Source organism: Oenanthe melanoleuca, chromosome 2, assembly GCF_029582105.1.
Source record: "Oenanthe melanoleuca isolate GR-GAL-2019-014 chromosome 2, OMel1.0, whole genome shotgun sequence".
NCBI lineage: Eukaryota > Metazoa > Chordata > Aves > Passeriformes > Muscicapidae > Oenanthe > Oenanthe melanoleuca.
This window is the reverse complement of record NC_079335.1, coordinates 85,981,724-85,996,953: the sequence shown is the minus strand read 5'-3', so window position 1 is coordinate 85,996,953 and position 15,230 is coordinate 85,981,724. Positions and strand designations below refer to the sequence as shown.

Here is a 15,230-nt window from a genome sequence, read left to right as displayed (position 1 = left end):
ATACATATGCAGGTGCTTGTACTTAGACAGCCCTGGCATCTTTGGATGTCTGGTAAACCACCACATCGCTTGTGAACGAGGAGGTACCACCTGGTCCATCTGCATCTCAAAAAAGAAGTCTTTAATTAACATCATATGCTGTTTAGGGAAGGTGTGGTCTTACCATTATCAAGGTTGAAGCAGATCCGAGCTTCTTCCAAGTAAGGGGTGTCACTCTTAGACCGGAGTCTTCTGATGGGTCTCCGGTCTATGTCATCCTCAGAAGTTGCTGTCACCAGAGTGGGCACAGTGAGAAGAGTTGCCCGACGAGCTGGTAAGAAGAAATAAATGAAGATGAGAATAGGAGGAGAACAGAGAAATAGAAAAGGGGAGAAAGAGGTAGAAAAATAATTATATATGTGTATATATATATATATATATATATATAAAGACTCAGAAAGAAAATCACTCAGTGGAAGAGATAATCTGTATCAGGTAATCTTACAGGCTGTTTGCTGTAAGGTCCTTGCCTTATATTCTACATGCTGCAGAATTTAATGGCTGCATTGAATGATACCAAGAAAAGATTGCTGTCTTGCGCCCCAAAGACACAGATTATGGCTCTACTGCTGCTGCAGATTGCTTGTTCCAAGTTCCTAATTTTGCCACTAAAACAATTCCTTTCTCAACTTCTCAATAGCTGCAGTCTCTCTTTTCCTGAATGCTGTTTTTGAGGCTGTGATACCTGAGTAGAGGAAATACTTAAGTGGTTGATTAATTTGCAGATATAGTGGCGGCTGTACTTGGAACACAATGTGATTATTATTCTTGACAAGATACAACTATTCCAAAACTCAGTTTCTCGTTGTCTCATCTTGGGCATTTAAAATTAACAGCTACTTTTTGCTCTTGATCACTTTATGACTTAATTTCTTAGTTGTGGTACAGGGAGAAACATGATTTTCATTCAGTATTAATTTTGTGAACATATAAATCCATTAATATTGTAAAGTATTCATAGACTTTAGTGAACCACTAATGAAAAACCCATGAGGAAATTAAGATTTCTGTCTTCTGAGCAGGATTTAAATGGCTTGGGGCCATGCATTCAAGGAGGAGAAAGCAAAATATTTAATACTGGCTCATTAAGTGAGCACTGCCCACTCCATGCACTGATGAAGCAAATGGTAGGATACTAAAATTTGCTGTCATTGTGCAATTAGAAGCCCTGCTATAATCCATATGTATAAGGAGACTGAATTAATGTTGAAGAGGCAGGGTAGAGCCTAGGTATTGCTCTGGACCTTATAGCCTTGATAATGTCTCTTAAATGTATGTATTTTATATGTGAAATGTAATTATGAGGGGCTATTGAATGCTTTGGACAGTGAGCCTATAAATTACAAATCACATGGAGAAGAGCCTCTATAAATATATCCACCTAAACTCTCTGTCTCTGAGTAGGTAAAGATTATCACAAATGCTAGTTGGGATGTGGCTGATCACTGAAAGCATGAGGATCACACACAAGTACTTTCTCCTAATTGGAAAGAGAATTTCTGCCTGAAAGCTCGTCCTTACCTGTAATGTGGGCCTATTAAAATTAACTACCGTGTGGGACCCTGTAAGAGCCTAGGAGCCTAAACACTAAATGTTTCTTCTGTTGGGACATTTTCTAGCATTAGAGTCTTTATCTCAGGGCTTTTGTAAAGCATCACACTTGAAATAACTGACAATGAACTATATTTTCCCATTGGGACTGGAGAGCATGACTGGTAGTGACTAAGAGCTTATTCTGCAACCTACTAGCTGTGATTCTTTCTTTTAAAAGTTTTTAGAGTTTCAAACAAGACCTGTCAATCAGTAGCTTTCAGCTAAAATCTGACTAAGATTTTAGGTATGATAGTATATAATTAGTATGAGTTAACAAAAGCTGTCATATTCTGTTTTTCAATTTGCAGTATTATTAGTTTACTAAACAAGTAAATCTGTGCTGCTGGAGGTAGAGGTTATTTCTGGTCTAACTTACTTATTTTCTATTTTTAAATAGATTTCTTTCAAGCTTTTGCTCATTTCTAACTGAGCATTTGAATTTGAAGTAAAAGCAAAGGGCAGGAGTTGAAATTGATTTAATGGGGTCAACTATTTAGATTAAGCTAAAGTAAACACTGCTACTAGGCTGTAAACCATTCCTCCCTCATAATAGGAAAGTACGGTAATGAAGATAAAAGAGAATGGAAAATTTCTGCTATGGAAAATTTGGTGTATTGCATCTTCAAATTCACAGTTAAGGAAGATTTATCTATGTAGGAAGTCAGCGTTGTAAAAATCAACTCATAAAACAACAATGTAAAATATTTTTCTTTTAAAGCTGGCATGATCTAGCTGTAGTTAAAGTCAGTGAAAGGGCACCCATGCACAGCACAGAAATATATCTGAAAAAAAATCCCAACACCAAACTACACATACCTTTATAGTAAACAGAGAATAAGAGCTGACTTTCTGTATAATTGTTTATAAATCATTTTTACCTTTTGGGTCAAAATATTGGGATCTGGCTTGTATTCATTTTGACTGCAGGTAGGTGTATGCTAGAAAATGTTTCTTGGAGTAATCATTATGTATTACTTTGACAACCGTCATTATCTACCCTTTGTGTATATTACCAAAAGGAGTTTTCAAGAATGACTGGAAATTTTAAGTAAACATTGAAAACATTTCAGAGTAGGCTAATAAGCATTAAAACATTTTGCAATAAAAACCTAAGATCAATTCTTACGTGGCCCCAGAACTGGAAAGTATAGCTGATCACATTCTGGTATCTACTGAATAAAGCCTCAGTGTTTATGCCTGCCATGAATATAACTGTACATACTCTCTTCCTGATCCACAGCAATCTTTATTTCGAGAATGACTCACCATACATTTTTTAGTAAAGCTGTCAATATATGCTCAATGTGACTTGGGTCCATCACAGATAACCCACCAGTATCTAGCTGCAGCTGCTCTCCACAAACCAGCTCAGTCTCTGGGACACACTTTTAGGAGACAGTTTTTCAGGCAAATTAGGAAGTATCCCCTTGAAGGTCTTGGAGCAATGGAATGATATTACAGTACACATTAAGGGACTCGCTTACTCTGTAAATGGATTTGAGACCAGTGTCAAAAATCTCAATTTAAGGAGCCACTGTAACAGCATGTGGAGGGGAAGTCAGTCATTTTGTTAAATTTTTCATTCTGTTTTCATCGTTTCTCATAGGCTTACACCCCAATTGGCACATTGTGGCAATGTCTTGTCTGGTATTTGTTAGAAAGGGAAAAAGTTGCTTATAAAGGGAAAAATACCTTAAAACTATAAATGCTGTAATGTACATGATGTGACATATTAGAACTGATTATATATAATCTCCCATTTGTCTGTCTCAAAATATTGTATGTTAGTGAAGTGCAACACAAGTGTGTCTTTGGGAGAAGGGAAAGTAAAATATGTAAATTTTTATATTACAAGTTCAGAGGCATTTTTAACATATAATTTCAACATATTTAGTTAGATCTACAGCTGGTCCAAATTTCTGAATACTGCTTAAAATTACTGAAAACATGAAGGGTGGTTTGCAAAGAATTTCTGATGCCTTCCATTTTTTCCATTAAAATACTTTTCCACATATTTAAGTAAATATGTTAGTAGTAATTTTTGTTTGCCAAGAACCATCTTTATGTTTTGAAGAGTTACAGTATTGATTTTTTAAGAGTTGTGTTATTTAGAAAAAAAATTTAATTGGAAAAATTTCAGAGGTGAAATGGCATCTTCTAAAAATTAATTGGAGAAAACATGGAATACTCGTTTAGACTTTTCCATCCACTTTTACCAATCAGCCTTTATTAAAATAGCTCATTGGTGACACAAGTACTCTGGTAATTTTTGACTCAATAGGGTCTTCACCTAGAAACGCTAATTTGCAGAGTAGATTTTGACCTCAAAATGGCAAATCTTTGACATATGATGATTTTTATTTTAGTACAAGTGGAGTGCTAAAATGTTTATTTTAGATGTATAGATGTAGAAAGGGTGTGTTTCTGATACACAGAATCACAAACAGCTTCAAATAACACTGAAATAACCACAAGGGGGATGCTGGTAACATCAGAAATCTCCAAGGCTTTTCTGAGGAAAACCTTGTTTCTCAGGGCAAATTTTGAGCAACTTTGTAAAATACCTATGAAAATATTTTAATTGCAGTCCTACTCTTGCTGATTGAATAGGATTCTTCTTCTTGCTGCTTTTTTTTCGCTAGAGAAACATATGAGATCTTACTCAGTTCTCCTTCTTGCTTCTGTGGAGAAGGCTCACCATGGCATAACATATCTGCATGTAGATAATGTATGCAGAAATGTATTTTTGGCTAAATGGAATTTTTAAAAATATAAGTTCGGGTACATTTTGATTCATCTAGCACATGATACTCCTTTTGTGCTAAAGAAACATTATTAGGCTCTGAATATTCTTCCTTAAAGACAAACCAGGCAGTGGGTTCAATTGAATGCTTACCAGGGAAGAAAAAAACCTTTTGGTCTGGTTTAATGCCACTTCACTTTATCAGTTGCATTTAAAAGAAGATGGAAAGGACAACATGTGAAGGATTAGATTTGGGAAATGGAGTAGGAGTGGCAGGAGAGGCAGAGAGTGGAACATGTGGAGAGCACATAATTTATCATTTATGAAGAAAGATTTATAGGCTTGTGTCTCCCACATAAACACAGAAGCACATGCATATGGATTGCTCCATCTCTCTAAAGCAAAGCTGTTGAAATCTGTTTTGATGGACATCAGTAATCTGAAACCAAGTACATAAATACACCGTATTCAACCACAGGCCCAAGGGCTGCAAACAACAGTACCCATGTTTACTGCTGGTTTGTGGTATTTCAGTAAAAGTGTGCACAATACACCTAACTCGCATTTTTTGTATATTTCAGGAGAAACTTGCTCAGTAATGGGGATATGCTTGAATAGGAGGTAGGAAAAGGATTCTAAAACATTTTAAAAGGGTGAGGAAAGGGTTGATGATGGTCAGTTTCTTAATGGTATTTAAAGGTAGGGACATTTTATTAAGAATGCATATTTGATTCTGCTAATTCTTCTGATATTGATGTCAGTCTAGGAACTAGTGATATCACATGAATAAAAAAAGACCTGGAAGTTATCATAACTTTGAAAAGATGTTAACATATTGGGTGGATTAATCATAAAATGTTGGTGGATAGAGGGACATCTAGAGAGGAATAATTCTGGATCTGGGGATTCTGCAGCAATATGTTTTATAAAATACTGGACCCAATTTAATATGCAAAAGCAGAAGGGAAGTAACAATGAAGAGTCAGCAGTGATTAAATCAAACATCTAGAATGAATCAGTACTTACTGAATTAAAATAAATGAGCAAAAATGAAGCGCAGTGAAATAAATATTATGGAAACATAGACTAAAAGAAAAAAGTGGAATTAAAACTATACCTGAGAGTACTTTATTAAACCTTATCAAGAAGAATGGTTTCCTGAAATCTTTTGAGCAGTCATGGCCTATGTGTCTATACAAACTTGTTACCCCTGGCTGTATGTACTATATTTTTATTTCCAGGTTTTTTTTACTTTACATTTTTTTTTCACTCATGCTTCTGATGAATGTAAATTCATCAAGTAAATTCCAGGAATATTGCAACCAATAAAAGCATACCTAATGTAAGTATAAGTGTATCTGTAACTTATTTATACGTACAATGCATAGCTTAAAATAAACCTTCAAGAGAGTTTTTTTTTTTCAGTTATTTAAATAGGTGCAGTGTATCTTACCAAATGGCCTAGCAAGCAACTTCAAGGAATGTAGCAGAATCTTCAAAATAATTAACACAGTTAATTTTAAGTTTGTATGCCCTGCAAGTGCAAAAGTATATAAGATATAAAGATATAAAGTGGATGCACGGCTCTCCTGGAAATTAGAAACTATTTTATTGAATCAGAAGTCGTATGAGGGCTGAACCTGAACTCCCAGCAGGGACCTGAGAGTCCCACTGTGGTGCAAAGGTGGGTGCCTGCAACCCAGAGTGGCATCCTGGCAATACACTGTGCAGCCCATGCCATCAGATTGTGGTGTGGTGTTGCTAGAGGCACCAAGAAAGGGTGAGTCCTTGGGTGCATTCCATGAAATCATGGTTGCAGAAAAATGCCATGTGCTCCCTGTGATGGGTAAATCCTCTTTTATGGTGGTACCTAAAGCCTTCACTTGCAATGTGCTGGGCAGGAATTATTCTTCTCTCTTGGAGTTCATCCAGGTGCTCAGCCCCTTGTATACAATGGGAGGGCTGGAGGGAGGGGTTCCTCAATTCTTAATCCTGATGGAGCCTAGGCTAAAGCCAGGTACCCACAGCTCTGTGTGCAATCCCTGCAGAGTTTAGTTGGCTGTGCTCAAGGCAGGCTCTTTGACATGGTACAGCTGTTGGAGAGAATGGTTTAAGAGGCTCTGACCAGCTTTGGAGCTTCTTGAGAAAGAAGCAAGAAGCCTCAACAGCTGCTTTCTCCCTGATTTTGGAGCTGCACTGTGGCCATTTGCTGAGCAAGGCTGCAGCTGTGGCTGTGACTGGCTGCATTCCTCACTGATCCACATCCAGACTGCTGACTTCATGTCCCTCTTAGTCTCCTGCCTGTCTCATCATCCATGGACTTGCCTCATGGTCTGGACTCCTGACTAACCCTGGTGACTGTTACCAGACCTGCTTGGCTCATGTGCTGCCGTGCTTTACCTCTCACAGGTGAGGCTGCTGCCTCTGCCTGTTTTGGTGACTCTGTATTTACTTTTATGGAGCTGCTCACTTCTACTGCTCCTTAGTGTGTGCCTGCTTAGCTCTGTTAAATGTGAGATCTTTCTCTGCATGCCCAAAAGCATAACTTTCATATAGAACTTCAAGATCAATGATGTTTCTCCAAAGTAGGCTACTGCCAAGATGGGATCTGCACATTTACAGCTTTGGATTATAGCTTTACCCATTTTCAGGGAAGTTACTCCCTTTTCTGAATTAGATCCTATCTTGCCTGTTGACATGCCATTTCTCTATGCAAACAAGTGATACTAGCACAGGCAAGTTCACTGTCTAGGTTTTCATAATCAGTATAGAGGCAAGACTTAGATTAACCCAAGGAAGATGTCTAAAATTAGGTGAACCCTGCTTTTAAAATGGCGTTTTTTCTGATACATGCCAAACTAGTTAGAATTCTTAAGTGGAAGCATGTTCACAGAGGTCACCTAAGGGATAAGTGAGCTAATTCCAGGCCACATTATATACTTTTAGCCTTTGCAGCTGAAAGCCATGCTAGATTTGTATTTAGAATACATTTGCGGCCAAGAATAACCAGTGTCTTCCAGACACTTCAGAGGAAGAAGGCTTTTTTGAAAATGAAAGTCCAGCTTCATGCTTAGATTTCAGATTCAGGCTTTCCAAGGGCAAGAGGCTGGATCCAAGGGATCACAGTCCTTTCTTTCCTGTTTCTGATTTGCAGATGCGTCACCAGGCATTACGCACTTGGCAAGGACATCCCACCAGCTCCTAGATTCCAACATACAGTATAGAAGAGACAGTCAGGAGGGCTGCAGAGCTTAGGATATTTCTGGCTTGTGTTTGAAGACTACAGCCAGCTGGCTTCATTTACCAAGCTTTCTAAATCTAGCTAATCCTACTGCCAGATTCAGCTTTTGTGACTTTTCCATCCCTCCTGCTTCACTTTCCTTGAAGGAAACAGGGAGCAGCTGTTTGAACAGCAGATACAACCTGAATGGGCAAGCATTGCTCTGCTCTGTGCTCAGCCCATGGAAGTGAGGTGATGGCTGCTCCTGCAGATGAGAGGATGGGAGAGGTGGCAGCTCATAAAGTAACACCTCTCTCCTCCTACCCTAAAACAGCAAAGGCAGTTTGCATCTTTCTGCAGGAGTGGGGACAAGATGTGGGTGTTAGTGCAAGCAGCGAGGCGTAGAGAAGTGGGGGTTAGGTGCTGGAGGATAAAGCCCTGTCTCAGTCTATTTGTTGAGGTCAAAGTATCACACAAGACCCCAGGCTAGGAAGAATTCTCTTCCACCCACATGCCTACAAATGAGAATGAGTGCTTTATGGCTGCGATTTGGAACATTGTCATGTCATTAATGTGAAAACACTGGAAAGATTTTTTTCTTGATCTGCAGTGCTAAAGGCCAGAGATCTTCAAATCTCACAGAACAGTTGACTGGGTCATAACCCCCCATTCTACATTGTGTAAACAGAGCACTTTGTAATGCAATAACTAATAATATAACTACACTACTAACAATACATATTCTGTTTTCTGATGTTGTTTCAAATTAAATGGCAGAATACTGTAGTCTTCTTTCACAGTTACAGCTTTAATGCATACACACATGCTGTTTGATTGTGTGATTTGCTAATAGCATCATGGTATTATAGCAACATCAAATAGTTACTTGCAATCCCATTAGGCAGATCTGTTGACAGTGCTTTCTTGCAGACCTTTTATTCAGTTCCATACTAGCTACTTGAGCTATGCTATTTATTGCGGATGAGTGCCTCACATTCAGCGTGTTTTGGGGGCGGTTTCAGAAAGTTAAAGCTAATGCAGTTAGCCTGTTTCTCAGAAGGTGGAGAAGGAAAGAAATATGTTGGTTTTGCCCATGTTTGGAGATATGCCATTACCTCATATAGAAGTGCTTGTTTTTTGGAAGATGGCCTTAAAATTTGGCATAAGGTGCAAGGGCAACAGGAGTTAGCAGAGCTAAGCAGAGTATAAGCAGCATGAATGCACACTCAATAGGTTTGAGTTCCTTGGTCTGTACTGGGGGTAAAGCAGCTGAGAGGAAGGGAATATTAAGAAGTTTGGGACTAAAGATAGTGGTAAAAGCATTTACTGCAGAAAAGCTTGATGCTTAGAATTCTTCCAGAGGCTTATTGTTCAGCCTCCTGAAGCCATCTGTAGCACCTCAGAAAGGCTCAGTGAAAGCCTCCTGAAACTTCTCTCTGCACAGGCCACATTTCAGCTCACATCCCATTGCCACTGCAGTTTTTCATCCATTCTTCCCCTCAAGCACCTCTCCTGTTGCCAGGGGGCTGCTGTGTTGCAGCATTTGAGAATGTAAAGCAGGAGCATTGCCTCTTCTGTGCTCAGAGCAATTTCCCTGCTGGCACTCAGCTTGTTGGAGAGCAGCTGACCTCGAGCACAGAAATATGAAGAGAGGGGAGGTTACTAGATTTTGGAGAAGAGGTGTCACCTCAGGCATGTAGGGGTAAGAGATGCAAAGGGCAGGAGCTGTGGGAAGTGCAGTAAAAAGAGCAATGAGAAAGGTGAAAAGTGGAAGGGGACAGAGCCTAAGTGCAGCATGGCTTTTCTATCAATGTTTCTAGCTGTGGAGGTAGAGTCTGGGACAGTCTGGTGCACAGGGGAGGCATGTAATTGGTGACTTTAAACATTCACAAGCAGAAGAACAAAAAAATCTCCAAGTCTCAGTGCCAGTTCCTATTTGTTTTGGCCAAGGGATACAAGTCCACTTGACAGATCCAGAGGTCAGCCCCCTGCTGATGACATTTGAATCAAGGAATACAGTTCTGCATAATGGATTTTTTCCTTGTTTTGGATTTAATGACTGATCAATACACACATTTCTATACATGCTAACAATATAATTTCTCCAAGTATGGGTACAATAATGTTTTTTCAATCTTGCCTGCTTGGAAATAATTGCAGTGAAGGTGACATGCACAACCCTTACTAGTCACCTTGTGCATATGACTGTAATAGACTTCCATTGCATGAACACATATTCTTTCTTCCTATTCTTTCAGTTACCTCTGTCTGTTGCAGTGCACAGGGCATTCGGATGCTGTTGATAATTTGCTATAGTTTGTAAAGCAGTGAGATGTATATTCCTGAATTTTAGTTTCAATGGAATAGAAATGGTTTGTTCCCATAGAGGTATCACAGAATAGTTGCGGTTGGAAAAGATCACAGGAGGTCATGTAGTCCAACCTCTCTGCTCAGAGGGTTTAAGAACATATTTCAGTATTACTTCTGTAGCAATGCCCAGGTCTTTGTTGCATTTTAGAGATGGAGAAAAAACCCACCAAAGTCAATCATTGCCCTCAGCTGTTTTTTTCTCTGATTTCATGGTGCTTAATTTTTACTTCTCTTGTTCAACACAGAAAGCTGCATTGTGACAGGAAAGACTTTCTGCAACTGGTGGATGAAAATGTATCACAACAACTGAGGCAGCAGCTAAGCAACACAGCATGTTTTAGGCAGCAGCACCTCAGCTGAGCCAATGGTCAGAGGTGGTACTGCTCTCCATGTATCCTGGGATGGTGGCATCCTGTGAGTGGATTACATCTTGCTCTGGAGAATGGTCTCCAGAGGGAAGGCCAAACTCTGTTGTCCAGCCTTTGCATTTGATTAGCAACCAATAAAATTAATTATGGAAGAAAAATGGATCCCATTTTCAAAAAACAGGCAGTATTTAGAAACAAAAATGGCTGATAGAGCTACTTGGCTCTTACAATTTTCTTGAATTTAATATGGTGTTTCAAGTTTAACAAAAAAAAAAACTCCTTCTCTCTGAAATTGCAAGTTTTCTCCAAATATAGAGCTAGCGAGAAAAATGCGAACTGACTTTACCAAAAATATCATCTGTGTTGTGAACAAGTCTCAACTACATTAAAGCAGTGGAATCTTGGTTACCCTGCCCCTCTCAGCCTGCTGCTGCTCTGTGGGGGCCAGCATTTCACAGGGGACAACTCAGACCAGTGAGAGCTGCTGTTTGCTTACTGTGTGGGGGACTGCCTCAGGGCTTTCTCAAACCAGTTTTTCCTGAATAACATGACCTTACAATCCTGTCAGCACTGAGAAGACAAAGGAGGAAGGGAAAGGACACCACAGGCTCACTCAGCAAGCTGTGGGCCATCACCCTCTCCTCTGTCTTGTCCATTTGGGTTCTGCAACACCAGAAACTGGATCTTGGAAGCTCTTTTTTCTTCTACAGGGCATCCAACAGCTCTCACAGCTCTTCTTTATCCTCTGAGAGGGCAGATCAACCCCACCATTACTCTTCTTGTAGTCCCTTTTAAAGCCCATGCATTTCTAAGGCCTTACGCTGTGCCCTCTCAACTCTTATGTCAGTCACTGGCCCCTATCTGGCCCTACACATTTCAACTGTACAGTACAACAGCCATTTTCTGAGTCAGTGCCAGAGTTGCTTACCTTGGGCTCCTTGACTGTAAAACAGTCTGTGAGCAGACTCAACATCCAAAAAGTAGTCCATTTTGAAGGTGCTTTATGTTTGTGTACAATACTCCGGTAGGAACGATCAGTCAGATTCCTAGAAAAGATTACAGAAATGTCAGGGGAAAAAAGCTGGTGGGTTTCTTTGTGGAAAGAACTGTGTAGACAGTCACTAAAGTACTTCATCTGGCATATTAGGGTCAAAGTATTTTGAAGTCACTATTCATAGACCTTCATAAGCATCCTTTTCTATTTTGGAATGTTTGATTCAAACCCTTATCTAAAGACAAAAAAGTTCTACTGCAGTATTAGCAAGATTCCTAGTATCTTCCTAGTACAATCACCTATAGTCTAGTCTCAGTCTCCATTTCTTAAAACACATACTTGGATTAATCTGCCTGTTACATATGCTCTTAAGAAAATCAGAAAAGCTCAGGACAGGGACCTCCTTTAGCCAGATTCCCAGCCAGTATCTCCAAGTAAGTACTGCTATAACAGTATACATTAAAGATTGCATTCTTGCCACTCGTGCCAAAACGCTGCACTAGAAAAGATGACACAATATTCTGGACATTTCACTCCACCTAAATGGACCAGAAGCCAACCTTGCCTTCCCTCTCTCCTCCTGCTGACCAGAAGTAGCAACAGAACATTCCACCATCAGTTTTTATATGTGGTAAGAGCAATCATTAAGAAATCATAGGCTACTCCTAGCACTGTTTTGTAGCTAAGGTTCATATTTTTAGCATCCTTTTGAATCTCAGATCTAGCTGAGATCCTAGATTACAGCTCTCCAAGATGTACACTGAATTGTGTTTGCCTGTGCCCGGCAGAGTTCCTGATACTGTGACACTTCTCCAGCTTCATTACTACCTTCTGCATTTTATTATACTCTTAAAAACTCACATTAAAAAAACAAGATTTGCAGAAAACACACAACCCCGTTCTCTCACCCACACCACAGTTCACCACAACATATAATCATAAGCATGCAAACAACTCTGAATGTATATCTTAAGACGGACAAAAATACCTCTAGTCCTTTTCCATGCAAACCTAACAAAAGGTTTGGAGCAGGGAGTCTGACTCTTGCTTCAAGTAATTCCTTTAATTTTGCTGTGAAAAATCAGGAAACCAGGTTTCCAAATCTTTACCTTTTTCCTTTGATTCAGTTCTCATCAATCAACGTGCAGTCCTTTTAAAATTCAGAAGTCTGTCCTGATGAGAAAACTTTTACGTTCCACAGCAATTCACTTCACTGTAGCACTCCCAAACCAGAAATGATACTTACTGCAGATTATCAAGGGCTATCTGGTAGTGGTGTAAGCTCCAGTAGTTTCAAGGAGGGTTTCTTTGATCTTACTAAATGTCCCCAGTGTAAGCAAACAATTTTGATTGTTTGATTGGAACTCTGATGAATAATGCATAACGTCAACTGGACTTCCTTTATCAGATAAAAATGGCCAGGAGATGTTGTTACTTAGCAACAGGAGGTGACACTACGTTCATCTCCCCCACTCCCCCTCGCCCTTCATACTAAAAAATTAAGCCCTTGGTTTTGATTTGATAAAAACTTTCCCAAGGAAAAAAAATCTGTATCAAGTTTCCTTAAGAATTTGTTTTACACATTGATCTTCCTTGTTGCATATCATATTCTGAGATATTTTTAATGTTTCATAATGGTTAAATTTAAACATAACATTATATTTTATCTAATAATTTGCTTTCACTAAGTAAAATATCTGCTTACTCCATCATTTACCATAAGGGTAATGAGATTGTTTTGCTATGAGTATAATGCAAATAACATCTTGAGAAGAGATTAATTTCTTATCTGGTACTGCTTGTTGGACAAGGCAGACAGAAAAAGCAACCCACAAAATGTTCCAGTGATCCTATGAAATATATAGAATATTAAGAAAACCTTTCCTCTCACAGAATTCCTGCTGCAAGTAATTCATTCATTCTTGAAGGAGCTCTAACATCTGATATAAGCATTCTCAAGGAATCGTTGCATTTCTGCTTAAGATACAGCCTTTTACAAAATACACAATGTAGCTTTTTTTAGGAAATGCATATTGAGAAAAAGCCAAAGCACTGAAAGATTTTAAAAATAAATAAATAAAATCAAATGCAGAAGTACTTACCAGTGTTACTGACCTCTTTCCATCCTACTGTCATGGAATAAGACTAAGCAAATGCAACCCAGTCTGTGAGCCAGAAAGAACAGCTTCTAATTTTCACTTCAACCTCGAAATCAAGAGTACTGAATAGAGAAAGGTGACGGATCTGCTGTTTTATATTATGATGAAATGAAAGCTCTTAGCACAGATCTGAGTAGAACTGCTTTTTTTTTATACTACATTAGCCTGCTAATTTGAGGAAAGTGAAAGGCTTTGTTTTACTGTCTTTTATCTGTTCTCTTTGCTACCCCCACAATTTAATTTGCATTTAAAATTATTCTTATGTCTCCACTGCACTCCAAGGTATGGAGCATTTTCTAATCACGATGAATGTTCTGTGTGGTTTTTTTGTGCAATGCCACTTTTATTCTGAGCCAGAAACATGGTGAGTAATTATAATTGCCAGCTATTTTCTAGAATGAAATACAGAGTGGTTGTGTGATGCAGTTTTTGATTTTTCCTTCATTTAACAGTACATTGCAACAAACTACTCAGTCAAAGCATCAGTAAAAATATAAATCAAAGAGCACAGTGTCATGGCATGATAGATTAAACATGCATATCCATAGACTGTGAAAGCAGAATATATTTCTGCTGAGTTCTTTTCAATTATAATTTGCCTTTTAAAAGTTTAAAAGTGAGCTTGAATAGCTATTAAACTGAAATATAGAAGTTATCTCTTTGTGGCTCCCAGCTGATCTAGTTTAGCATTACTGAAGCTGCACATAGTTTGGAATCCTGATCAAGCCAAACACTAGGGGCTAAAAAGGGCCATGCTATCAAGTTGCATGGAAAACCCTCACAAGAGGATCAGGACCCTGCTTTTTACAGCAGGTCTTTGAGAAATTCCCCAAAGCCTTTTTGGAAATGAGTAAGAATTGAAGAAGGCAGTGATAAAATAATCCTTTGATAAATTTAAACTCAGGAGCACTGGTCAAGAGAAGTGTCAATAAGCAGTCAGACTTAGTCAGTTTTTGCAGATATTTTGCTCAGAAGGTCAGATATAAATTCCTTTTGAAATCTATTGCCACCAAACATTACTGGTCCACAAAACTGTGGGGTTTCAAAGATTGGATTTTCTTTTCAATATCAGAAAACTCTACATCAAGTAGCATAGGATTTTTTGTTTGTTTGTTTGTTTTTAACAAGAAACTTGTTAAAGATGAATAAACCCTCAGAGTACAGGGGTTTTTTTGCAGCAGTCTAGAAAGTAAGAATCCCCATAAAGAGATTATTACATGGTTTCCCATTCCTAAGACTTATTTTTCAGAGCACCCAGACAGCATCAAAGATAAGGAGAATCTACGTGAACTCCAAGTAGAGTCTGGTATGGCTGTTCCTACACTGGCACTCCACTAAATATAGTTGGATTGAGTAGGTGTCTCACTCTGCCACCTTAGTGGTAGATCTAGTTTACCAAACTCTGTTCCTGTTTTCAGAGATGTGACAAATATTTTCGTTCCTAAACTCAAATTAAAGCAAAAGCAATCAGCAAGAACACTGCAAGCTGCTTTCTTTGCATTTTGGGGCGTTGCTAGCACCTCCATCTTTGCATTTTGGAGGGTTTGTGTTTGCCATGGTGACTACTGAGCAATAGCTGTATAGATATATAGCTGTATAGCTGTTCCTCCCTTGCCTCTGATAATAGTTGGATCCATTATCTTATGGAATAAGGACCAGTTGCCCATTTAGCTCAGCTGGCTTTCTTTAACATGAAAGCAGGAAAAAGAAGAAAGGCTGACAGCACAGAGCATCTGAAGCAAAA

At 38.8% G+C, this 15,230-nt stretch overlaps 1 protein-coding gene across 5 annotated transcripts in view; it reads right to left on the bottom strand.

Moving 5' to 3' along the window:
- PHACTR1 (phosphatase and actin regulator 1) overlaps positions 1-13,804 on the bottom strand; it is a 297,444-nt gene extending 283,640 nt beyond the window's left edge. For 2 of the 5 annotated variants that reach the window (XM_056485007.1, XM_056485009.1), the window contains exons 1-3: positions 13,430-13,804; positions 11,262-11,379; positions 164-310 (exon numbers count right to left, since the gene is read on the bottom strand). In XM_056485007.1, coding sequence (XP_056340982.1) covers positions 164-310; positions 11,262-11,322 — 208 coding nt within the window. In that variant the 5' untranslated portion in view covers positions 11,323-11,379; positions 13,430-13,804. Of the gene's footprint in view, positions 1-163; positions 311-11,261; positions 11,380-12,436; positions 12,747-13,429 lie in introns of those variants that run through there. The other 3 variants (XM_056485013.1, XM_056485011.1, XM_056485012.1) reach the window with 3 other exon arrangements.
- Between the last annotated feature and the right edge of the window lie 1,426 nt (positions 13,805-15,230).